Genomic DNA, 25,396 nt, shown 5'->3' on the forward strand with positions numbered 1-25,396 from the left:
TTTGTTGTTGACACATAATTCGTAATGTCTGTGTGCGTTTAGGGTACTGATCAAAGGTAGTTTGGAGGGGACCAGACATGGGGAGGGCCCTTGTTAGTAGATTTTTTTTTTTTTTTGTAAAGATGAAAACGGCTTTAGTTGGGTAGGGAAAGGACAGCACTTTGTAGAAGGCTGAGTGGCAGGTAGTGCTAATGAGAAGAAGAAAAAAAAGAGAGTTGGAGACATAAAAGCATTGTTAAAATGAGTTGTTCTATTTTCTTTTTTTTGTCATTTTTCTTTTGTTTAAAAATAAGACCTGTAGGGAACGAGAAAAGAAGTCCTAACTACACAGTGCCACTTGTTAATTTTGTGTAAATAATATTAGACCATGTAAATACAATGTTGTATATGAAAAAAAAATCTTTAAAATAAAAGGGAAAATCATTTGTGAGCAGAAAGATTTTGTTTTTATTTGATTTTTGATTTTTCTTTTCCTTTTTAGATGACTCAAATGTGACACAAATGGTGTGTATTTCAAGACTGCTATTTCAAAAAAAAAAAAAAAGGTTGTTTTATTTGAGACGTAATCTATAACGGCGAGTGTATATATAATGAAACCCCAAATAATGAGAAATGTTTTACCGTATTATACCCTTGGTTACCTTCTTACCTGTGTCATGAAATCCTTTGTCCTCAGTTGCTTGTTTCTTTCTGGTATCATGGTTTTACAGTGCTTTGTCTATAAGCTTGATTGTGAACAATTAAAGCTTGTCTGTCAAAGCATGGAGACGTGGCTTCATATCACTTTGCTTTTCCACGCTGTAAAAGTGAGGGCGGGAAATGTTGGAGTGAACGGCGAGCAGATGAAAGAGATGGCACCGGTGCTGAAGACCTCGACCAGAATCACTTCTTTTATATTTTTGAGTGAAGCCATTTAGCCAAAGGGCTAAATCTCTGTAATGCCAGGCTCCAAAGAAAAAAACAAACGCACTGACAAAAGAGGGCTTTCCAAGAGGAAAGAAAATAGGTTTTAAGTTGTGAGGAAAATACCACGAGAAGTAGGTTTTCTAGGGAAACTAACCGCTGAACAACCACCTTCCCTACTGTCTTAAAATGAGCCAACCTTTTAAAGATTTACGATAATGTCAGATGATTTGATAGAACTAGGATCTAACATTTCCTTTTATAACAGTATTATTCAGCCAGAGGCCACCATGAGAGCTATTACATTGCATTAGAGCCCTAAAGCAAAAAAAAAAAGATGCATCTACTGTACTTTCTGTAATGATAAGGACCAAACGCGCACAGTTTGAACACTGGTGCACACAATAAGACAGTCGCCATACTTTCTGAGGTATTTCAGTGCTCATTTTTAAAGGTGGCGTAGACCTACAATAATTCCAGGAGGCTACTAAAATGTATAGACCACAGCTGGCTTATATACCAGCATATTACTGCATTAGTATGAGAAGATTACTATTGTGGCAGAGAATATTTAAGCACATTTTTGAGGCAGTATAACTAGACATTGCGCTGAGTAAAAGGCCAAACATACATACAAATACATTTTATCGATCGTGCCATACTGTTGCAGACAGTTCTTCACGGTTGACACAAAAATATGGCCTGTGTATGTATAAGGTAGCACCCATAAAGAATAACATTTGGGGATTTATCGTTGGCAAAACTTTCAATCTTCACATTTGGGAGAAGGGATGTGCTTTAATGTGGAAACATCTAAAAACATCAGTGATTTTTATGTATGTATTTCGTATTTGCAGTCAATAAGTTGAAAGCCAAAATAAACTTTAAAGCATTGTCCTGGCTCTTACATAAGACACTTACATAAAAAATAAAAAAAATACTTGTTGAGAGGGACAGGAAACGAAAACTTAAACACTGCCTCTGCACATACTATGCTACTCTGCTGCCCTGAATGATTAAAGACCTCTAAACCCTAAATGAATCACAGGCAAAACCGGTCAGGTCAGTCTGGGGCCACATTTTGAAACCATTATTCCCAAACTAACCATAAGGGGGTGCTGCTGTCTAATGGTGACAACACTGTATGGTTAAAATTCCGTTTATCTTCTCAACTTTAAGTTTGAAATGGCATGACAACTATTTCATGAAATGTATGGTGTTTAGACTGTGTAGGCTATATCACGTTGCTGTATTTAGCCTATAATTGATTAGCAGCCTTGTTTTCTCTGACCCTATTTATAAAGGAAAACCATAACTAAAAAATATTTAATATAAACTGCCAGAGCAACAATAATTAAGTGTGTGTGGTTTTTTTTAAGTTAAGAAAAGCACAAAAAAAGCATAATTTAACTATGCCGACTCAAACAAAGAGGTTTGTCGCTTTAAAAATGCTAATTAAGTTTTTGTTAGGGATTTATCTTGACGTCACATCCTGAAGAAAGCTTTGCCTTCTACTTTTTGTTGGGACCTGGGAGAGAACGTTATCTTGCAGAGGTAGTAACGAGGTGTGGGGGGGGGAAAGAAGAAAGATAAACAAGTCACAAACCATGGAAATGTACGAGATAGCTGTTTAGTCGTCTACAATGCAAGCGGACGTGCTTTCACCGTGAATTCATACGAGGAGGATTTTGTAAGTATGCCTTTTATCCAGACCTCCACAAGTTGCTGCGGAGCAAGTGTATGTCGGATACAGCTTACTGAGCAAAAAGTGGCGTTTGTTTTGATTTACGGGACACGCTCGTGTGGTCGGAGTCTTGTATATTGCGGGCGTTCGTTGCTAACGGTTAGCTCGTGGTACAAAACAAGCGCACACCTGTTGCTTTTGCTTATACCAGGTACCTCGGGCCTCAACTAGGTACAATTGTTAAGCTAGGGGTTACATTGTTTATTTGTTTGCTTTAATAATATTGTTTCAGCAGAAGTCTGTAGACGTTGTCTAACCTGCTTTTATATTTCAGACTTTGTAACAGGTTATTGCAGCCCGGAAAGCACTGTCCATCTCAGCGGTTTCTTTTTCTGGCTGATCCTGAAACCACAAATAACAAGTTTAACGTTACACATCTTTGAAGCCGACTAACGTTAGCTAACTTTAAAAAATAATTTAACTATTGTGGAAACTCTATACTCTATAGTTTCTTTATCCTTAATTGATTTTTGTATACGTCGAATATAACGTTATCCCTGAAAGTAGAATACAATTTTAACGAGCTAGCTAACGTAATAGCATGTAACGTCATCCTAGCTAGCTAGCTAGTTAGTTTGACATTAATTAACTTTAGCCATAAACATACATTTTATTTATACTACTCTAGCCGTGTAGCTAATTGTTAGGTTACGTCATGACACTGACAAATGTTAACAGTAGCTAACGTTATGTCCAACGTTATGTTGGTAATTGGGGCTCATGGTTAAATTAACGTCAGGATAACGTTTACATTACGCTATCAATTATTCCTTTCCCCAGCTGAGTCAGCATACTTTATACGGTGGTATCCGTTGATGTAAACTAGCTTGGGGTAACGTTGTATCCGATGTGCTTGTCACCTGTAACGTCAATCACTTTACAGACTGGCAAACAATTTAGTAAATATAATATATTAGTTATATAGTAATAATAATGCAATAATGCAACAAAACTGCTTTTATATGAGGTATTCATGGTGGATAACTAGCTATACCTGTCAGCTGACATTACAACAGTCAACACAAAAACAATGTATACAACTAATAATGTTTGTGTGGTCCTAGTATACAGCTGTTGTCCACCTGACATACTTACAGTGGCGTGCGGTGATGTCAGTAAGAGGCTAGGCACTGAGTTATGACAGCCAGATTACCTAATTTATTGTTTAGGCTAATACATCAAAACTGTAAACAGTTTTTTCGCTTGTTGTCCACAATGAATGGACAGTAAAAGCACTGCTTATTCTACCTTTTCTTTTTTGTATTCGATTATGCGTAACTGCTACATTTCTCAGCGTAATGTCTGAACAATTGGAATAACACACATATTGCAAATATAATTAACAAGAGTGAACAGTAAAAAAGTTTATTGAATACAATTATTTAATAAACATTTTTATGTTAGAATTTTGGCTGGGTAGGCAGTGCCTAGCTTGCCAGACTGCACGTCTCTGCATAATGTATGTTTAATAGGTAGACTTTTTATTTTTTTATTTATTTATTTTTTTATAAATATGTAACAATTCTGAAGGCCTGTTCACAAATACAAAAGTAACTTCTCATTTGTGTTAACATGTACTCTCTTACAGGTGTGGTAGCGTAACCCTCCCTCTCCTCCATCATGCTGAGTTTCCTGCGCAGGACGCTGGGGCGACGCTCCATCCGAAAACATGCAGAGAAAACTCGGTTACGGGAGGCCCAGCGTGCCACGACGCACATCCCTGCTGCTGGGAATGCAAATTCTATCATCACCTGCCGTGTATCCTTACTGGACGGGACAGACGTCAGCGTTGACCTGCCGGTAAGAAATGTTGCTCGATTTTCACCTTTTCAAAACTGATCCTTGTTGATCTTCAGCCATCAGCCTCCTGAGGCCCATTTCAGAAAGCAGATTTGGTAAAAACTCTTGAGTTTGTTTAACCCTGAGATGAGGGTAACTCCAGCCTGTTTCAGAAAGAGAGGTAATGGTCGGGAGAAGGAGCAGGTTTTCTTCAGTAAACCTCGACTTTCTCTCAGTCTCCTCCCTCTGACACAGCGCTCTTTATTTCCTCATTCATTCATTCAGTCTGTATCAGGCGCATTTTAGCGCAGTTTTGTAATCTCAATGACTAAAAAAAACAGGGTTGGTTTATTAACTCTGTTAGGCAGACTATAAAAGTTTTCCTTTTGGCATTTCCTTTTGTCGATGATCCCGTTGACGAAGAAGCTGGATTACTTCTCAGGGAGTTAAACATACGTCGGGAGATGATATTGAGGCCCCGACTATAGATGCATTTTCATATCCAGATAACTACCATTTGAGCGGTATTGTTTTTTTTTTCACGGTCAATCAGATATGTACATAACCTTAGCCGTCCTCATATCACTAACATCACCCATCACGGACATGCTCTTAAATCCGAGCAGATTCTTTCTGCTGCCACTTGGCCAGTGGCAAAACATCAGTGGTCTTACAGAAGGGAAAACTTGATAGCCTCGTGAGACCGTCCTGATCTCGCGAGCTCCAGTTTTCTACTCGCAGATCAGTCTGGCATCTTGAGATAGAGAAAATTTGGAGCCGTTCCACAAACGACCGACCAATCAGCATTGGTTTTGAGGCGGGTTTAGGTGTGACGCAACGAGAAGCGACTGTTGGTCGAAACAACATGGCAGCTTCCACAGATGAGATGAGCGTAGCTATCGCGCAAGTTTTATCCAAATTAGAAAGTATTACTTCATTGAAAGAAGAGCAAAAAACGGCACTAGAGACTTTTCTCGGAGGAAAAGATGTTTTTGCTCTTCTCCCAACTGGTTTTGGCAAGAGTTTGATCTGATTGGTTGATTTGGCCCGTCTATCACCAACATAGGTGGTGATAGACAGATGGTTTATCCAATCAGCTAACCAGGATATTCGCCCCTTCCCAAAAGTTCTCCAACGGAAAGTTCCCAGATGGATATGCCGAGCAAATGCGAAGCAATCCATCTGGTGGAGTCAGGTTAAAAACTTGAGGCATTAGAATGATAAATTGCTTTGTTCTGGTGTTGTTAAGAGCAGTTAATGCAATCACTGTCAAATAGGTGCATAACTAACTGTGTGTGTGTGTGTGTGTGTGTGCGTGTGCGTGTGCGCGCCTGCCTGCCTGCCTGCCTGTAATTCCATGATCCTCTCAAGAACACACTTAATCACATGACATCATCACATGACATATAGGGCTCCTCACCAAGTGGACACAGAGCATAACCTCACTTTCCCCACTTCTTCCTCTCTCTTTTGCATTTCTTCTCCTGCTTTTTCTTCTTTCTCGTATTATGTTATTTGTTTCTCTGTATCGACTTTTCTTAGACAAACACCAAGCTTCTGCTGGGAAAAACGGTTAATTTTTATGTGTAATTTGAGGACTGATTGCGTGAATACCTGGACTGTTTTCCCTTGTGTGATCTTTATTTTTGCTCGGCTACTTTGTGTTTCCACTGGCATTCCAGTTGTCAAATGTGCACCATTCAAATGGGGCCAGTCTGGTGGCTAACTGTCCCGTGTGACTGAATCTTATCTTCAAAATCTAGCCATCTGGCATAAATTATAAGTAAGATGTGTCGAAAACAATATCTTTTCTTTTCTTCTTCTTCTTCTTCTTCTTCTTCTTCTTCTTCTTCTTCTTCTTCTTCTTCTTCTTCTTCTTCTTCTTATTATTATTATTATTATTATTATTATTATTATTATTATTATTATTATTACTATTACATGTCTTATTAGTTTAAACTACAAACGTTGTTGTACTTCTATTAAACACTTTCTACCCTTTTCTCCCTACGACCAAGCAGTGATACATAGACATTTATAAATGAAACCAATCAACCAGCTTTGCAGAATTCCTTACCAGCTTATTGAGCACGAATGCATGAACAGGTTTTATTCTGCACGTCTCACAAGTGATGTCACACATTTTTGAGTCTGTCTTTGTGTGAGAGCTGCCCAATCATTAACATGTAATCCTTCCTATCAGCTCAGTATTGTGTGCATAGAGAGGTTAGACGTATCCTTTCTTCTAGTGGAATGTTATCTCTCTCTCTCTCTCTTTTTTTTTTTTTTTTTTTTTTTTTTTTTTTTTTTTTTTTTTTTTTTTTTTTTTTTTTTTTTTTTTTTTTTTTTTTTTTCTCTCTCGTGTGTTTTGCTTTCTCCTCAGTTTTTGGACTGAAATGATTACTGGAATTTGTACAAGGGTTGTTTCACTAGTTAATTGCTTATATATATATATATATATATTTATTTATTTATTTATTTATTTATTTATTTTATTTCCTCATTGATGGAGTTAATTGACTTTGCACTAGTCTAAGTGTGCTTTCATGCCTTAAAAACTCTCAGGCATTTGCTGTTGTGCTTGAAGGAAGTTTTAAAATTCGATTGGATTTCTGAATGCATTCCAGTAGAGCCCTGACCTTGTGTTAGGTTTCAGAATGTTGTGTCTCCCATCCCCCAGATATAAGTAGCCTCTGCAAACCCTTCTGTCTTATCATCCATTTATCTCTAAATGATAGGACATTAACCAAAACCCAGTTAGGAGGATTGCTCTGTTTGTCTTCTAGATATCCATTGCATCACAGCATCACAGACAGACAACGCAACTGTCGTAGAGAAGAGATCTTGAACTCTTTCTAGTTAAAAATGAAAACGAAAATAAACACAGACGACACAGATTCAATCCACCTATGTTTTAGGCCCGGGGTTCCCAAACATTTTTACACCAAGGACCCCTAAAGTGACACAAATTAGACCACCCTTATTTGATAAGATTTCGTCCCAGGGGCCCCCCCATCAGATAGGATTTTTGCTTTTGGATGTTTTATTACAGAAGGCGTGAAAAACCCATGACCAAATTAGGATAAAATGGGATAAAAAATAAATGATCCCCCTTTGTGCTGGGGGTCCCCGGACACCACATTGGGAACCACTGTTTAAGACAACATTCCTTGTAGCTGGGCGATATGGAGAAAATCAAATTTTTGAGCAAATACCTCCATATCAATATTGCGAACATATTGTAGGGTTGACAATTGTTTCTTTTCCCCAAAATATTTACAAAATCTAAAAATACAGTAGCTGCTAGAAGCAGTAACAACAAATAACCGCAGAGACGTGCTGTAGGACTGAGTATTTTGTCATCAAGTCCTTATATATATTTGTAGTTTGTTTATGTGTGTCTAACGTAGAGTTACTAATTCAGGAATTTTTGTTTTCAGCTCTAATTTAGAACATCCAGATTAGATTATATTGCAGCAAGCCTAGTCTGCGTGGAGTTTTGAAAGTGTAACCACACTTTATCGACATTGCCCTGACTTACTGGGAGTTGAACAGAGGAGAGGACGGAGAAGCCCACGCTTACACACTTAAACGCTCTCAGGTACCGAAATTTGGCCCGGATTGATTTAACGTGAATTGGTACTCGTTAGTACCAAAGTAATTCGGTCGGTACCCTGAAATGTACTGAGTTTGGTACCCAACCCTAAACATGGAGAACTGAACTTTTATTTGGGGAACGGTGTGAACATACTGTAAACACAGGCATATCCTCTGACCGTAAAGAGGGAATCTGAGCAGCTTTCCAGGGAAACATTGCATCATTTAGATAACCAGACTCTGAGAAAAAGGTAATCATGGCACATTACTGCCTTTTGCTGGCAGTATAGCATATACTCCTCCAGGAATTGTGAGCAAGGAGGGATTCATTTTTATAGAACATGTTTAAAACAGTTTGGTTGTTCATTAGAGAAAGACTATAGTGTTCCTTGTTGTAGTTTGTATCTATGTTGTATAACTCTGCAAAACGCATAACATTTTTTGCTCCGCCATGGAGGTTTGCATTCATGTGGTGTTGGAATAATTGGAAAAATGTGTTCCCTACTGGAAAAATTCACACCACATTAACATTGTGAAATAGGGCATGCTATGGTGGAGGTCTTGCACTATCCTAGTGCCCTTCTAGTTATCAATGTTGTTGATGATGATGATGATGATGATGATGATGCTCAAATTAGTTTTGGAATTAACAAGACTTATGTTACACAGCATTTAGCTACATCAAAGAGTTTGTAGAATGGCAGGTGTCCGCTAAATAGTTGTCAATTTAACTCAAGCTGGCATAGATTTGGGGGACCCCCGAATGGTGCAGTTTTTCATTCTTTTAAGATGTTCAGGTGGTTGTAAATGGACAACAAAAATCTAAAACTGAATAGTGCTCGTTGACATGCTTTACAGGCTTTTCAGCTGTGTGTCCCCTGCTGTGTGAATGTAAGGCCACCCAAAGTTGACTCCTAGGGATACCTTTGTTTGGCAGCATTCATGTCCAAACATAATTCCACACAGCCATATGATTCACATTCCTTCCCTTAAATTTGTTTACTTTCTTGTCTTTTGTCTTGATCTTTCTCCCCCCATTCCCCACCCACAGCCACCCACACTGTCACCTCCTCCAAACTCCTTTTCTCTCGTTGTAGATTTGTAGCCCAGAGAAGAAGTGAAAGCTTTCTTTGTTTTTTTTTTACATAAGATAAGTCATTCTGTTGATGTTAGTACTGTACAGTCAGCTAATCATCATTGGCAAGTTGGAAGTTATATGCAATAAAATAAATCTGAAAGGAACCACATTCAAGTCAACAGATTGAATTTTAATCATCCCTAACCGAAATGTTTTAGGTTCTATTTTTCTCTTAATGCTTACATTACTGTGTGTGTGTCTGTGTGTCTGTGTCTCTCTCTCTCTCTCTCTCTCTCTCTTTTTTTTTTTTTTTTTTTTTTTTTTTTTTTTTTTTTTTTTTTTTTTTTTTTTTTTTTTCTCTCTCTCTCTCTCTCCTGGGTACTATAGGTTGAAGCCAAAATGTATAGGTCTTTCTCTGGGGTGAATCATGTCATGTTTAGATACCTCATCCATTCTTTACTGTAACCTTGTCTGTTTAACTTTAATTTTCACATTGTAGTTAACAAAGGTTCACAAAATAGAAACAGCATATTTTCTTGGTCAATGTGACATTGTGTACAGTGCAGCCATGATGGCATCAGGACTCACTGAAGAATACTCAAGAATAGCAAGCTATGGAGCCGATGAACTGCCGGGACATGTGGTCACTGGACCCCTTTCGTCTTGTACTGGATAAGTGGTGTTTGCAGACATCACACAGTGACTTTATTACTTTATTGGTTATGCAAATTCATGCATCATTGAGGACAGACATAAACTTATCTCTTGCAGTGTAATGGGTAAATAGTGGCCCCAAAATGATAGATTAAGGATTATTATTCCCATTTTGGACAGGTATCAATAAATGAACATCATTTCACAACATCATGTGCGTAAAATAATTCAAACCACATGATTTTCCTTGTTAAAATCCCCTAGTCTTCCACCTTTCCTAGACATTTTGTTTTGGCCATTTAAAATTGTGCATTACTACGCTAGTTGGTTGAATGGACTTGTAAATTGCCGTTGATAAGAGCATCCGCTAAATACCTCAATTGTAACTTCAACATTCTGACTGTCTGAGAGACAGAGCTGTATGCTCACAGGGAGGCAGAAAGACTGCAAACAACCGAACAATGCTGCAGGCAGTATAACAAGGCCCTGGGTCCAACACACACACACACACACACACACAATGAGTCCTTTGTACTCTCTCCCTGGGTACTGTAGGGGTGCGGTATGCCTTGTCGACTGTGCCAGCTAGCATGGGGCCAGCCCCCCTGAGCATCTCTCTCTCTCTCTCTCTCTCTCTCTTTTTTTTTTTTTTTTTTTTTTTTTTTTTTTTTTTTTTTTTTTTTTTTTTTTTTTTTTTTTTTTTTCTCTCTCTCTCTCTCTCTGTGTCTGTGTCTGTGTCCCATGCACCTTTAAGGCACCCATGCCATGAACCTCTGGAGCACCCATGCCATTTGTCCTTCATTTCTGTGGGTAAACCTTTGCACATAGTTTGTGAAATGTACCTTTTAAAAGTTTCTGATGGAACTAGTGCTGCAAATGGACATGCTAAAGTCCTGATGCCAAGAACATCACCATTAGACTGCATTAAAGCTTGGTGAATGGAGTTTAATAATTTAGGCAAACAGTGTTTGTTAATGTTCATTTGGAAAAAGAACCATACCAGAACGTCAATCATACTCTTGGCTAGAACTGCAGATCTTTTCAGCACGAGAACAAATTATTTAAAAAATTTAGAGGGAAAGAAATCCAGATGGAGAAAGGTGCAAAGAAATGCAGCTGCAGACTGATTTAGGATGGCGTATTTTCCTGACATAGTTAAGGGCCCACAGAGCAAGATGATCACATGATGTATCCAGCCACCCCACTTCCCTCAGCTCCTCTGCGTCTGGGGCACTTCAGCCCGTGTTACCATGACAACCGTGTGTGTGTGTGTGTGTGTGTGTGTGTGTGTGTGTGTTTGTGTGTGTGTGTGTGTGTGTGTGTGTGTGTGTGTGTGTGTGTGTGTGTGTGTGTGTGTGTGTGTGTGTGTGTGTGTGTGTGTACACATGGGAGAATGAGATCTCCCAGACCCAGGCAGAACACAAACAGTAACTGGTACGCCCTTGTCAAAAAGGGCAACACCTATTCAAACTTAGGAAATTAGGAGTATTTCATGTTAATATTTTTTTCCTATTTCTCTATTCACATCCATGAAACATGAATAATAAGTAACAGAAGTCTTTTGAACTTCTTCAGAAAAATCAGATGTATACTTAAAAGATGCTTTCATTAAATTCCTTCAAAACACTTGATTGTAGATTTGTAATAAATAGTCTATTAATCGATTTGTTAGGTTTTGGATGCCAGTTTCTTTAGGTCTCTTGATATATTAACTATCTGCGAGACTCACCATTGCTTCCTTACCTAGTATTTTTGATGTGCTGACAATGCATGGCCATCATCATGAGTATTCATATTCAACTGTAAAATAATTTTTAATATCACCAGTTTACAACTTTTTTTCATGACCTTAGATGAGGCAATTTTTTACCTAAGTTCTATGTTTGTTTGTGTTTCCCTGATCAGAAAAAAGCCAAAGGTGAGGAGCTATTTGACCAGATCATGTACCATCTGGACATCATAGAGAAAGACTACTTCGGACTGCGCTTTATGGACTCTGCACAAGTGCCGGTAAGAATGGAGATACACTTTACACAATAATCTCCTTTTTTTGGGTTGCACGGTTTTGTTTTGTATAATCATGTTTCATGATTATTGTTTTTTCATGAGCAAATACAATTGACTTATGAACAATGTTGAAACATTTGGACAAATAAATTATATCAAAAATGGAAAAAGGTAATGTTGTTCCTGTGATTGTTGATACCAGTAACTGTAATTAATCACAACATTTCATAGTAGAGGCTTAGCGATGCGTATCCATGGCTGTGTACAATACAACAGGCGTGAACTTGTTTTGGGGTGCTGTCCATGTTTTCATCTTTTAAAGTTTGACTCTTTCACTGTGTGTTTTCACTTCATTAAAGTTGATTGGAACATTTTGGTCGCCTAAAAATGTCTTGTTTAGCATTCAGTAGCAACTTGCCAACCAAGCTAGTTAGCGTTAGCTGGTAACTTAAGGGGAAGTGTGCCGATTTTCCGTGTACTGCCGTACATGCAGACCTCCTTCCAGTGCACGGTCCAGGTTAACCCACTGGCAAAAACTTGCTTCAGTCGGTTGGAAATCTCTCTATAGAGTTTAGCTTGGCGCAGCACCATTGAAACCATAGACGACACTGGCTTAGCCGCGTCATCCTCCCCAGCCCCAGTACTGCTGTTTTAACATTTTACCATTTCGGTCAGTCCTCTCAGCTGCTGTTCACAGACAGACTTAAGATTTCAGTCCACATCACTATTCACCCATTTGAAGGAGCGCTTTAGGCAGGGACTTTCCCTGTCAGTGAATGGGCTAAATGGATTGGTTATGGAACTCTTGTCAGCTCTCGGAGTCAGGCTGTGCCCTGAGACAAACCGTTTTAAGTCATTGGTCTGCCAGTGACCCTGTTCCTTCACCCTGATACTCTGTGAAGGCCATGGAAGGAGGGAAAGCTTGTGGGAGGATGTAACGGAAGGGAGGCACACCGAGGAGAGGGGTGGAGGTAGAGAGACAAAAGGGTGGGAGAGAGAGCTGAATTTGAGAGAAAGAGAAAGGGGGAGGGCTGTGATAAGGAATGTGGGGGAGAGGAGACGGGAGTGCTGTGAGTTCCTCTGTTATCTCTCTCTAACTTACATATGCATACACACACCAACACGACCACTACCGCCTCTCCTTGACATTTTTCATGCCTCATAGAGCCTAAACTTCCAAGAAGAACTACAGCACAGAAAAGAACACATAAAGGACTTCCCAGAATGTATTAACGTAACTGTCCAGTGTTCATTCAGTTGCACATATTAATATATATAATGTTTTTAAATTAAATAAAGGCAGGTATAATAGTTTTGGAGAAAAAACACTATAATGTAAGATAAAATTGCTATTGGTGTTGATTTTTTACTAAACTTAACCTTATCTCTGCATTGTTGAAGCTGCTGTATTTCTTAAAATTGTTATCACCTTTATGTTGTTTCAGCACTGGCTTGATGTCACAAAAAGTATCAAAAAGCAAGTGAAAAGTAAGTATACAGAGGCCCTCCTTTTCCCCTTCCCAAACATGCATAATTACTTATATATATATATATATATATATATATATATATATATATATATATATATATATATATATATATATATATATATATATATATATATTATATATATATATATATCAACATAATATCAAAGCATCCTATGAAAACAAACGCTCTGTTTACGTTTCTGTATCATTAGACAGAAGTGTAAATTCTGTCTAATGATACACTTTGTGTTTTTGTGAGTGTAAGTACATTTGCTGCATCTGGTCTTTAACGGCAAGTTTACTAAAAAGATAGTTTTGTTATCACATAATATATGATTGTTAAGCTTAATAATATTTTGTCATTTTGGATCTGTCTTTTAGTTGGCCCACCATACTGTCTTCACTTGAGAGTTAAGTTTTACTCCTCGGAACCGAACAACCTGCATGAGGAGCTTACCAGGTGAGTGAAGCCACAAACATTTCAACTTTTTAGCATGCTTTCTCTCAAACTCACATTTTGAAAAGCTTGGTTAAATGGGTCTTTTTAGGTTTATTTTGTAAATCAGTAAATCTCCTATACCTCAAAGAAAGTAAATAAATCAGCCTCGAATTTAAGTGTTATAGCAAGTACTTTTTGGGATATTTATCCATTGATTCAAAAACTACATTTGTCATTTGCCTCTGTGTTCCATGATGCCAGTTGACGTGGATGGTTGTTTTTGTATCATCCCAAACAACTGACGAATTTGGTCACGTTTCATCACTATATTTAACTGTATTGTTTGTTTTTCCAGATACCTATTTGTGTTACAGTTAAAGCAAGACATCCTCAGTGGCAAGTAAGTCATTTCCTGCATCATTTTTATCTGCCATCCACCTTAATGAAGTACTATGAAGAACTGGTACACCAAATAAATGTTCAGTTAGACAGACGGACAGAGAGAGAGATAGTTAACATGCCATAACATTAAACAGATCTGGCGGTAGCATGTCCGTTACATATTTTGGCAGCTAAAAGTTTAGTTGTTGCCAATTATCTAAATTGTAGAAGCCTTTCAAAATAAACAAGCATGATCGACACTGCTAGAAAATCCCAGAAAATGTTCCTTATGATAAAACATAAGCAACACTTATCCACCCTATTAAACATCCTAAGAACATTAGATGTTTGACTCTGTAGTTCATGGTACCTGCCCCCATGTTTGTTCAACGTATTCAGAGTGGTTATCGGTCTAATTGTTCAGAGCTTGACACAGGGTGAAAACACACAAATCCACTCATTGCTGGCCCAAGTCAACATTTTACCTCTTAAACGTCGTTATTGATGAGAACTGCATTTGTTATAACCCAGTACCCCAGCCGTCCTGTCATTTATCCTATAATTTCGCACAACTAACATTTGAATCACTTGACCAAGACAATATACTGTATTAATGTGTTATTATCCCTTTTAAACATTTAAACATGAGTTGTTGTGTTGGTAGTCACAGGCATGTTACTATAAGATGATTACATTACATGTTGGACAAAAGAATAGTAATCAGTAAATGGACTGGGAATATAATTACGTTTTTACTACCAAAAAACATTGTTTGCATTGTTTGGCTGAATAATAATAGGAAGTGGTAGAGACAAGTAGGCCTCAGTGATCATTAGCTTTATTGATGTTACTGTGGCTGACTCTTACCATGTCTGTATTTTCAGGCTAGAATGTCCATTTGACACAGCGGTGGAGTTGGCTGCCTTTTCGATACAGGGTAAGCACAGCACGTATCCAGAATTCTCTCCAACACTGTGTTTGGTAATTGGGATCACTTCTGTAATAGCTGCCATTATTTTGTATGTTGCAGTGCCACGCTCCTTTCGAGAGTTGAGATAAATACTGTGTTCACTGCACAGAGCTCCAAAAGGCCTGTATTGCAAAAAATATAGCCTGTTCCTATACCAGTTAGTGTGGTGTGAGTCAGACAAGCATTTGTCAGTTTTAGGTTGGATCATGGCACACTAATATATCAAAAAGGCTGGTGATTTTAAATCTGCAGTGTCTAAGAGCTACTTTCTGTTCATTCACATAGCTTGAATCTGTTACAACCCTCCCACATGCCCAACAGACATTTCTCCCAACCCCTAAACTTACTTTGTAACTGTTGAACCCATAAAGTCCCCACATCTTACTTGAGCTGTGTCTGAACAAGGTTCTCACCAGAGCCATGCACTCACAAGCCCAGCTCCAGGAGTAGACCCTTGTGTCTCTGCTCCACAAGAGTTTTTCCTTGATCTTTTCAAACCACTCATGGCTGTCTTTGTGAATCATCATCTTCTGTGACTGGCTCCTGGCACCATAGCTGCCATGGGCTCTGACGCACCCCTCCACTACAATAAGACTGCAAAACAAAGAAGTGTAGCTTTGGGTAACAGCAGACAGACATGTGGCTGAGTAATGCTTTTCCCATTCTATATAAAGGTGGAAAACTCTAAATTTTGGAAGAACTTTTTGAATTGAGCCATTGCTCTTCTGCTTTAAAGAGCAAGTCCATTATTTTATATATTATTATTATTATTATTATTATTATTGTTGTTGTTGTTGTTATTATTATTGTTATTAATATTTAGGTTATTATATAATTCTCTAGCTTTCCATTAGCGTTCCTTATATATTCAAATTTAAACATTTACATTTTGGTCGAAGTAAGTATTTTCTTTTTAAATATTAGTATTATTATTTTTTATTTAAGCAGAAAAATGCTGTTTTCCCAAGCCCTTCAAAAGAGTAATTTCTGCTCTCAGAACATGGGAGCTGCTGGTCTAAAGTTACCACTGCCTAACATGTTGTCCACAGCAGTAATGTTACATTGCTTAGCTCATGTGCCATAATTTCCAAACTTTGCACAGCTAACGTTTACTCAGCTAGTGATAGCGTTGACATTATTCATAACCTTAATGATGAGCTTACATTACATTATAAGCCACATTACTGCTTTTTGCTAAGGATCAGTGGGAGTTTCCATTTAAAAAAAATCCAAGAAAGAACGCAGATGGACTTTAAGAGCCTTTAATAGGTGCCAGCTGAGGTTGGTGTTGGCAACTGCTACAGATTCCAACAGGAGAGGCTGAAGGATGTTGTTGGGGAAAGATATATTTGGTGTTCTCTTCCTGCCTATTGTCACTTCAACCTAGACTAGAAAATGAACAGATAATTGGTTATATGACTCAAATATTTTCTTTCTAACACCTAAATGGAGACTTTAAAGACTCTCCGACACTCTACACTGGACAGAGATTTGAACACAGGTACTTGTTTGGTAAATCTCCCAAAATTTAAGTGCAGATATGTTTTAATTATCCTGAATCCAAGGGCAATAACTTTTTTCATATTTATCTTACCGCTTTGGCTAAAAAATAAAATGGAGAAAATTCATTTAAATAATTTTATGAAATTTCTCTTAATACTGTACTTCCCCACCTCTATTCATTTAGTAGTACGGTCGGTCAAAGGTCTGTGTAACAGCAGAAATATTATCTTCTTTTTCCTGGCAATATTTGCTTATCAAACTTTCAGGCAAAAAGTTTAGAGTAGAAAAGCTTGGTGTCCATTTCAGAATAATTGATGTTTCCATACCTACATACAGTACATTTAAAAATGCACTAGGAGAAGAAAGGTATTGGGCATTCTCTTAATAAATGTTGAATGGTAAAGAGCCCATACATACATACATACATACATACATACATACATACATACATATGAACTACACATATTTACTGTTTCTCATGGTTAGAAATGCACAGTTATGCAAGAGCAATATAAAGAGTGCTGCTTCAGAGGAACAAAGTTTCAAACATTTATGGAATGGGATTGCGTGCACAAACTCTTGAACACACACACACACACACACAGTCACTGTGGGGTAAATGCCAGCTCATTAGTGCTCCGTCCTCTTTGGAGGCCCCCTAATCCAGCACCCCTTCTGTCTTCTCTCTTTTCTTCGGTTGAGCTTCCTCCCTTTTATGAATTATGTTAGAATTATGTTTTGGTCCACTGACAATTGCCGGGCTAGGGATAGGATAAAATTATCTTTTCTCTCCTCCTCTATATCCCGAGGTTATGCTCATAGCTGGACTAGCTAAACAGTGAGGTCCTGTAGCTACCCACAGACTGCAAAATAGAACCAAGGCCTTTCAGTCTCTGCCCTGTTACTCTACACCACAGTACCAAAGATAAGGTTTTTCTAAATTTCCACTGTCGTCTTTCCATTAGGGTTACTTACTGCCACACTATCAGGCACTCTTCCTGGTGTCCTTGTGAGCCTGTGTTGCTCAGAGTGTGAATTTATAAGTATGCATGTCTGTGTGTTTTCAGCTGAACTAGGTGATTGTGACCCATTAGAGCATAATCTGGAACTGGTATCAGAATTTCGCTTTGCCCCCAACCAGACCGAGGACATGGAGCTAGCAATATACAACACATGGAAGGAATGCAGGTACGCATTTGACTATAACTAAACTACTACACATATGGCCAGTCAGTTAAACTTATTATCAGTGAGGAGGAATGCATTTACAAATTGGCCACAGATAGCAGCTAATCTTATGCTAATAAATGAATGTGCTTCATTCTGTAGTCTGTATGTTGTGTAGGCTTGGGTTGGGGCAGTTACCAGTAACACTGCATACATACTTTTCATCCTTTCAGCTTGGAGCTGCAGTTATGTTTTTGATCATGCAAACATTTCTTTCTGTTTTGTTTCTCCTCCTCCTTTCTTTCTCTCCTCTCCTTCAGAGGTCAGATGCCATCCCAAGCTGAAATTAATTACCTGAATAAAGCCAAGTGGCTAGAAATGTATGGGGTGGACATGCATATGGTCAAGGTAACTGACACACACTCTTTCTCACTAGCAAGTACCAATCGGAAATGTCCGTGAAAGAGGGAGTGAAATGAATGTGCATTAAAAACATAAATATGTGAAATGGTCAATATGTTGTCTCTTTTTTTTCATTTCTGACCTGCAGGCAAGAGATGGTAATGAGTACAGTCTGGGTTTGACACCCACTGGAGTTTTAGTGTTTGAAGGAGAAACCAAGATAGGGCTCTTCTTCTGGTAGGTTTGGTTATATTCTAATTAACTGAAATATGAACATAAATGCTTTATAGAAACACCTTTTGAGTTTTCATCATTCCTTCTTATGTGTTTGATTTGTTCGTTTTTTAACTGTTGCAGGCCCAAGATCACTTGCCTGGATTTCAAGAAGAGCAAACTGACGCTTGTGGTAGTGGAGGATGATGACCAGGTGAACATGAGTACACACACTCAGATACTCGCCATGTGGTAGAACGCAGAACGCAGAATGCAGAACATCCATTCGGTCTCCCATAATAATCCCTTTTGATAACAGTATATTGATGACCCAATCTCAATGCTCCCTACATACAGTACCTATTGAATGTACTGTGCTTAACACACTGTTGCAAGTAGGAGCATAAAAATGAAAACTACACCTAAGTGTATAACCAATTCAATGCAGATACTTATGGATGGTATCATTAGCACGTTATGCATGTGTTGGTTTGTGAATAACTCTGAAAGAGTACCTAATGTTACCGTCTTATGTAATTATACAGCTTTTGTTTGTTGATTGTGTAGTAAGCTGTTCACATCTGTCATTCATAACCAACATAAGCGTGTAAACCTAAACATCTAACCATAGTACTGCAGTGAATGACTTCAGCTGCCGTCCTCCGTGAAGTGTAACATATTTGCTACTTAAAAACTATAAATTGTAGAAAAAAAAAACTGACCCAATCGCATCTACACTCATACAAAAAAGAAAACAATTAAACAAAGAATGCTGCCATTTGCTGACATGACGGAGAAAAAAAACGCATGTACGACTTTTTCTTTTTACAATTAAGGAATATTCCTCTTAAAACTTTTGTTTCAAGTAGTGCCTGAGGCCTAAAAGAGGCTGGTTCCAAATCTAAATGAAACTAGGCTTAGCATTGTACTACCCAGAGGCTAGTGTATATGAGAGAAGGAGAGTCTGTTTATGTCCATCCTGGAGGTCTTTGAGTGAGGTTAATAAAGAAGCCTGCCCCCTCTGGTATTTCTGGTATGCACCATTCTCCTACACACAAACATGCGCACACAGTTCTTGCCTCCCAACTCTGTCCTAAACATTTATATGCTGTATGCTAGTCTTTTCAACACAGGAATTTACTTGAATTATCTATCAATATGCTTGTTTGTCATACACACACAGCAGGAGCATTGGTGATGACACCAAAAGAGAGAAGGCTGGCTGGCGTGTCTGCCCTCTAAGTGTGGATTGAGGAAGCTAAACAGTCCCATCCAATTGTTTCTAAATTTTTAGGAACAGGTGGCTATTTTGCCTGTGAGCTTGTGTGTGCTTCGGTCTCTCTGTTTGGGCAATAAATGTGTCTGTTGTCATTACTATTAGAGGTCTTTTGCTTTGTAGTTCAACGTGGTGGTTGGGTCCTACTTACAATAAATTGCTACAGGTCTCAGGTCTGTGCAAAATTTTGATTAGACGTAAAAGGGCATGGGAGGACCTGGGATCATTGTGGTAATATGAGCAACACACCGTACACTGTCAATTAAGCAGTGAGACAATGCCAAATAATACAGACGTAACTGTGGCTCTGTTACTTGAACAGCCTTCTGACCTGGAGGCAGCCATGCTTGTTAAGATTTTGAAGGGCTTACATATTTTGCCTCTCTTTTACTTGTTCCACTGCCACAGAGAAATCTACTTGTTAAAAAGCAAGTATCTCTTCACTCCTGTAATGCTGAAGTCAACTGGGCATTAGGTGTTTAAATGTGCCAGTTTATATTTAAAGGTTATTTCTGTATCATGTGTACTGCATTGTTACTGTGAGATAGTTAGGGGTCCTTTTTTGGGCAAAATGTAGATTTGATACCTCAGCGACAAATCAGATATACTGAGGGAGCATCTGTACACCGTAGTGCAGCCATTCATTCTTCACATATTAGTCTCCTTCCACAAGCAGGAGCTAGCACATGAGCTTTGTTTTCCTGAAACTATGTTGGCTAGGACTGAAGGAATTTCAAATGACTCTTACGTGTTGAATTTGATCTTGTATAACTGGTGGCTGACACTGTGCCACGGTTGCACGTTCCACTCGGACTGTATCTGTATCACCCAAATCTAACCTTACACCAATCCTCCCCCAGGGCAAAGAACAGGAGCACACTTTTGTCTTCAGGATGGACCACCCCAAGGCCTGTAAGCACCTCTGGAAGTGTGCTGTGGAACACCATGCTTTCTTTAGGCTGAGAGGGCCGGTACATAAGAACTCTGCACGCTCTGGATTCATACGTATGGGATCACGCTTCAGATACAGGTAACCGACAGATGTACTGGCAGGTCAAAGGGTTAAAGATGCTTTTAGGGCTGACCAAAATACTTCGACCGTTGCCATGGTAATCAACCTCCAAATCAGTATTCGAATGCTTTATTTTTGTTGTTTTTTAAGTTAAGTTATATGCATTACCCCGCACATGCAATAAGGATTAATGAGGACGAATATAGTATTCCAACATTATTCATTATGCACAACATTAATTATTATTAGTTATTATTCTCAGACGGATTTGTTGTGTGTGTCAGGTGTGGCGCTACTGTGGGTACCAAAACGGAGCGGAGGACATCGATAGACAGACCCACATAACATGTCAGCTAGTTCGGTTTGTTGCATGCGTGCTTTTGGGGTTGCTAAAGTTTTTTTTATTTTTTATAAATCTAGATATTTAGGCTCTGCTACGTTCCTATGTGAGTGCTCTGATTAAAGGGGAAACGTTTCTACCTCCGGCTCTGTTTCACTGCAGCGTGGACAGTACATGCAGATGAACGGTGCCCCTCCAAGCCGCCAGCGCCTGTAGCTCCTTGATCGTTGACCGGCACAATTTCGCCGGATGATGCGAGGCATGATGCGGTGTCATTTCATTACCCTCCACCCTCGTTCGAATAATTCTCACAGAAGCTTCGAAGCCCCAAAAATGGTATTCGGGACAGCCCTAGATGCTTTTGAATTAGGCACCTTTTTTCTTGACTGAGTGGGTTGCTACACAAGGGTTGCAATATCCTTTTGTATAAAATACACAGCAATATTAAGCCCATGGCAACAGTAACGATACAGATTTTTGTTTGGAATGAGTTTTGACTTTCTTTAATGTGTAGTCTTGCAGAACAGCATTTTGAGTGTATCAAAACATCTGGTGTGGTCAGCATGAGCATTCCCGTGTGCTGTGGGCTGCACATCCTGAGCACTAGTGACTTCTAGCTGACAGAGAAATGCAGTTGAGATTAGTGTGTGAGATGCAGCTGGGCTTGCTTTAAAAGAAGACTTAGGAAGGGGGGGGATGGGAAATGCTGTTGAGTTAAGTGGCACAAATTTAGAGAGCCATGGGTTTGTTTCTGTACCATGTGTTTGAACATACCAACAGAGATAATCCGCACAGTATCATTATCTGTACATACAACAAAAACGTGTGTACACACAAATACTTGCAGTGGTACAAGACAGGCACTCAATGTCAATAGTGTGTGTGTGTGTGTGTGTGTGTGTGTGTGTGTGTGTGTGTGTGTGTGTGTGTGTGTGTGTGTGTGTGTGTGTGTGTGTGTGTGTGTGTGTGTGTGTGTGTGTGTGTGTGTGTGTGTGTGTGTGTGTGTGTGTGTGTGTGTGTGTGTGTGTGTGTTTAAACATTACCCAGTTGGATAAGCATTGGCAGTAATGTTTGTTTTACACAGAGGTTACAGGGTTTGTTGTTAATAGGTTATCGCTTGGATGGGTCCAGAGTTCAGCAGGGGTCACCGCTTGCCTTTTTGTTTTTTGGACAATTCGATTAACCCAAAATCTAAAAATGTATTTAATGGTTTGGCCTGCATTGATCAGGGTTACCGTTGGTGTATATCCTGGGAACAAACAGATGTTCTTGCAAGTTGTACATACATTTTTGTGTTTGTGTGACTAGTGGAAAGACAGAGTATCAGACAACCAAGGCAAATAAGGCAAGGCGGTCATCTTCCTTTGAGAGAAGGCCCAGTCGACGTTACTCCAGAAGAACAATGCTGAACCGAGGTGAGGACAACACTCACACAGTAACACAACTGCAAAGCCTATATATATATATATATACACACACACACACACACACACACACACACACACACACACACACACACACACACACACACACACACACACACACACTTAACAGTCTATTGTTTGTGTTTTTACAGGAACATACCATCCCCAGGAGTGAGTACACTGATCCTCTCCTCGTTGTACAGCTTTAATTGTGTAGAAATGATATCTAATTTTATTAATTAATTGCCATAGCACTGCTGCTGTGTAATACTGTTACCTTGTGTCATTTGCAATAAATAACCGCAATGGAAAGGCTTGCAATGGAAATTGCTTAGCTATTTGTCATGTATATGTATCTACAGTTATCAAGTACTGTTCATTCAGTTCCACCAAAGGGCTGTGTGTGTGGCTGTGTGTGGCTGTGTGTGGCTGTGTGTGGCTGTGTGTGGCTGTGTGTGTGGCTGTCATGGGACTAGTTGACTTAAAGCATTCTGATGATTAACGTTCCTATGACTTTTCATCACAACTGATTGGACAGACCTACACTGTGACAGTTCAGGTCCTTTTGAGGCAACAAAGCATTTTAATATTTAAAGCTGTGTCGAAAGGACGTAACATTGCTGCCTTATAACGATGGGGATTTGCAAATTGGCTAATGGACAACCTGGTAGACTTTAACTCCAAAAAGAGCATAATGGAAAAAAAAAAAAGTATTGTAATGAATTTGACCAAATTGTACATCTGTATTGCCCCCAAAATGTGGTTCCTGTGTCACAGCCTGAAGGCTAGAAACAAACTACAAATGTCTTTGTGTGATTTGCCACCCATGGTGGCTGCTCAGGCAAATTAACACAAGCAATGTGCTTTGTGGAAAGCATTGTGGGAGACTTTAAGAGTTCCTGGTTTATTTCTGAAGTGTTGATGACATTGAAAATCAGTAAAATTATTTACAGTATATATTTTTATACAATATTAAGAATTCTTTAAAGATGTTTGCTATTTGTTCTTTAAATACAATATGTCTTTCTTTGCTCAGTGTTCTTTCCTCAGGCAATGGAGTCAGCTCTAGCAAAGGCAACAAGGTGAGGAGCAAAACTGCTGTGAATTTTAATCTTATCTCCATTATACAGGATAACAAAACGGAGTATAGCAACACACTTGTACAGGTTTTGAACTCAGAAATGAGACCCATAGCATTGAGTAAGACGACAGGAAAGGGTCCAAGACCAGTAATAGTAATGTAGATGTAATGTAGATCAATACCTTCCAATCTCATTCTTTGTGCCCATCTCTGCATCACTTCCATCCCTACCCTCTAACGTATATTTTCTCTTCCTTTGGGCCTTCAGGCTTCTCCCAGTAGAGGTGCCTGGTCGGCTGTGCCAGTGGTCAGCCCAGTAGCTGCTTCTGCCTGTGCACCGATGGAAATCGAGGCTCTACCCAGGAGTCCTGGAGGAGAAAAGAGGAGGTTCGTACCGGAGTTTTCAGAGTCAGTTCTTTTGAATGTTTGCCTATTTTATTTTTTAAACTCCACTTTCACCCAATATTTGTTTAAATACACTCCAGCCTGTTGCAATCCTGAAGAGGATAAGCTAGGTGTGTTCTTCATGGTCTAATGCCATGAGAGTGGCTTAACATGGCTTATCCACTGAACCTGTGTCTCTGTGACCAGGGAAGGAAGGAAAGAAGGAGGGAGGAAGGCAGAAAGAGTTTTTTAGTGTGCCTGCATGTCCTTTCCATGCTTTGCATGTTCTATTTTTGTGAGTGCGCGAACAATAAGGGTTATGTCCTTGTAATGTGTACGTGGAAGTGTTCTCAGAAACACAATGGCTGGAAGGAGGTAGTTACTTGTGTGTCTGCATGCATTTGTTTGTCTTAGAAGAGTGCAGAACATAGCAGAAGACTGTAATGCAGCAGTGCAACATTCAGGCCGTTGGCAGATTCAAGCTCAAGAAAGATGGACTCAGACTGAGAGTGAATAGCCAACAGAGACAGGCAGTGCATAGATAAAAATTAGTGCACAAGAAGAAATGGAAATGAGGAAAGCAACAAATCACTGAAATCATGAGGGCACACACCGGAGGCTCTTCTCATTTTCATCTTCATCTCATCTGGTCAATCCTATACATGATAGGGCTGTCTAAACTGGCCAAAAATGATTTTGACTATTCAAAAATCTATTTTTGCACATTATTTCCATAAGAGGGCAAATGTACGTGCTAGCTAGCTAGTCATCTTGCGACATCTGCTGTCCTTCCTGGCGGGGAGTGAGGCAGAGGGACCTTGTCCTGATTTGGGCAAACACTGTTTTCTTGTATGTATCATAGAAATGGTTTGTATATCTGGTTTTCCTTTTTGAATAATGAATAGATATTACCGCTTCTGCTGGCATGAAGAATCCTTTCCTCTCATGCAGCCGTAGAACGTTATGTGCTAGTTGCTAGCCGTGTGTTCAAATGCAACTTTTTGGCCGAGACATAGGCGGCATGAGGCCACGCCACAATCGGCCTTCGTCGCCACTAGTTCTTTGCCGTTTGCCTATTGTGTCAGCACCTTTATACCTTTTTTATTGTTTTTTGTAGTTGATTGCTCTGTTGTGCTGTATTTCTAGCTCTCATTCTTCAGTCAGAGTTGCTGCCTCTCAGCAGTTAGTATACATATACTATAAATCTATTTTTTTTTTTTTGGAAAAATCTGCTATTTGTGGATGTGTTTTCATGTGTTGTGTGACACTTGTTTGTGTGAATGAACAAGCAAATGTACATAAAATATGTATGCACCCTCCTCTGTTATAAACCTGCAATGTTCCCCTCTGTGTTCCAGTATTAACATGTACTGAGGACAAATTGGTCTTGTCTGGAGGCAGGCCAGGTAGGTACGATCAAGCACTCCACCTTGCCATTGCTCTGGCTTTAACCAATCAATCGCTGTGCAGTGGCGGGCTTTCTGATTTGGCTTTGGAGAAGGGTTTTCTTGCTATGGAATTGTCTCCTGAGATTTGCTGTCTGTCTACTTTT

General features: G+C 39.2%; 1 protein-coding gene across 3 annotated transcripts in view; it reads left to right on the forward strand.

Annotated features, from left to right (window-relative positions):
• Positions 1-2,406: 2,406 nt before the first annotated feature.
• epb41l5 (erythrocyte membrane protein band 4.1 like 5) overlaps positions 2,407-25,396 on the forward strand; it is a 41,033-nt gene continuing 18,043 nt past the window's right edge. For all 3 annotated transcript variants that reach the window (XM_039818216.1, XM_039818218.1, XM_039818217.1), the window contains exons 1-16: positions 2,407-2,593; positions 4,236-4,447; positions 11,661-11,765; positions 13,208-13,250; positions 13,634-13,712; positions 14,047-14,091; positions 14,957-15,009; positions 17,613-17,733; positions 18,033-18,120; positions 18,263-18,351; positions 18,472-18,541; positions 20,464-20,633; positions 22,264-22,370; positions 22,532-22,550; positions 23,416-23,461; positions 23,729-23,847. In XM_039818216.1, the coding sequence (XP_039674150.1) occupies positions 4,268-4,447; positions 11,661-11,765; positions 13,208-13,250; positions 13,634-13,712; positions 14,047-14,091; positions 14,957-15,009; positions 17,613-17,733; positions 18,033-18,120; positions 18,263-18,351; positions 18,472-18,541; positions 20,464-20,633; positions 22,264-22,370; positions 22,532-22,550; positions 23,416-23,461; positions 23,729-23,847 (1,334 nt within the window). In that variant the 5' untranslated portion in view covers positions 2,407-2,593; positions 4,236-4,267. The remainder of the gene's footprint in view (positions 2,594-4,235; positions 4,448-11,660; positions 11,766-13,207; positions 13,251-13,633; positions 13,713-14,046; positions 14,092-14,956; positions 15,010-17,612; positions 17,734-18,032; positions 18,121-18,262; positions 18,352-18,471; positions 18,542-20,463; positions 20,634-22,263; positions 22,371-22,531; positions 22,551-23,415; positions 23,462-23,728; positions 23,848-25,396) is intronic.

This window comes from Perca fluviatilis, chromosome 12, assembly GCF_010015445.1.
Source record: "Perca fluviatilis chromosome 12, GENO_Pfluv_1.0, whole genome shotgun sequence".
Taxonomy (NCBI): Eukaryota; Metazoa; Chordata; class Actinopteri; order Perciformes; family Percidae; genus Perca; species Perca fluviatilis.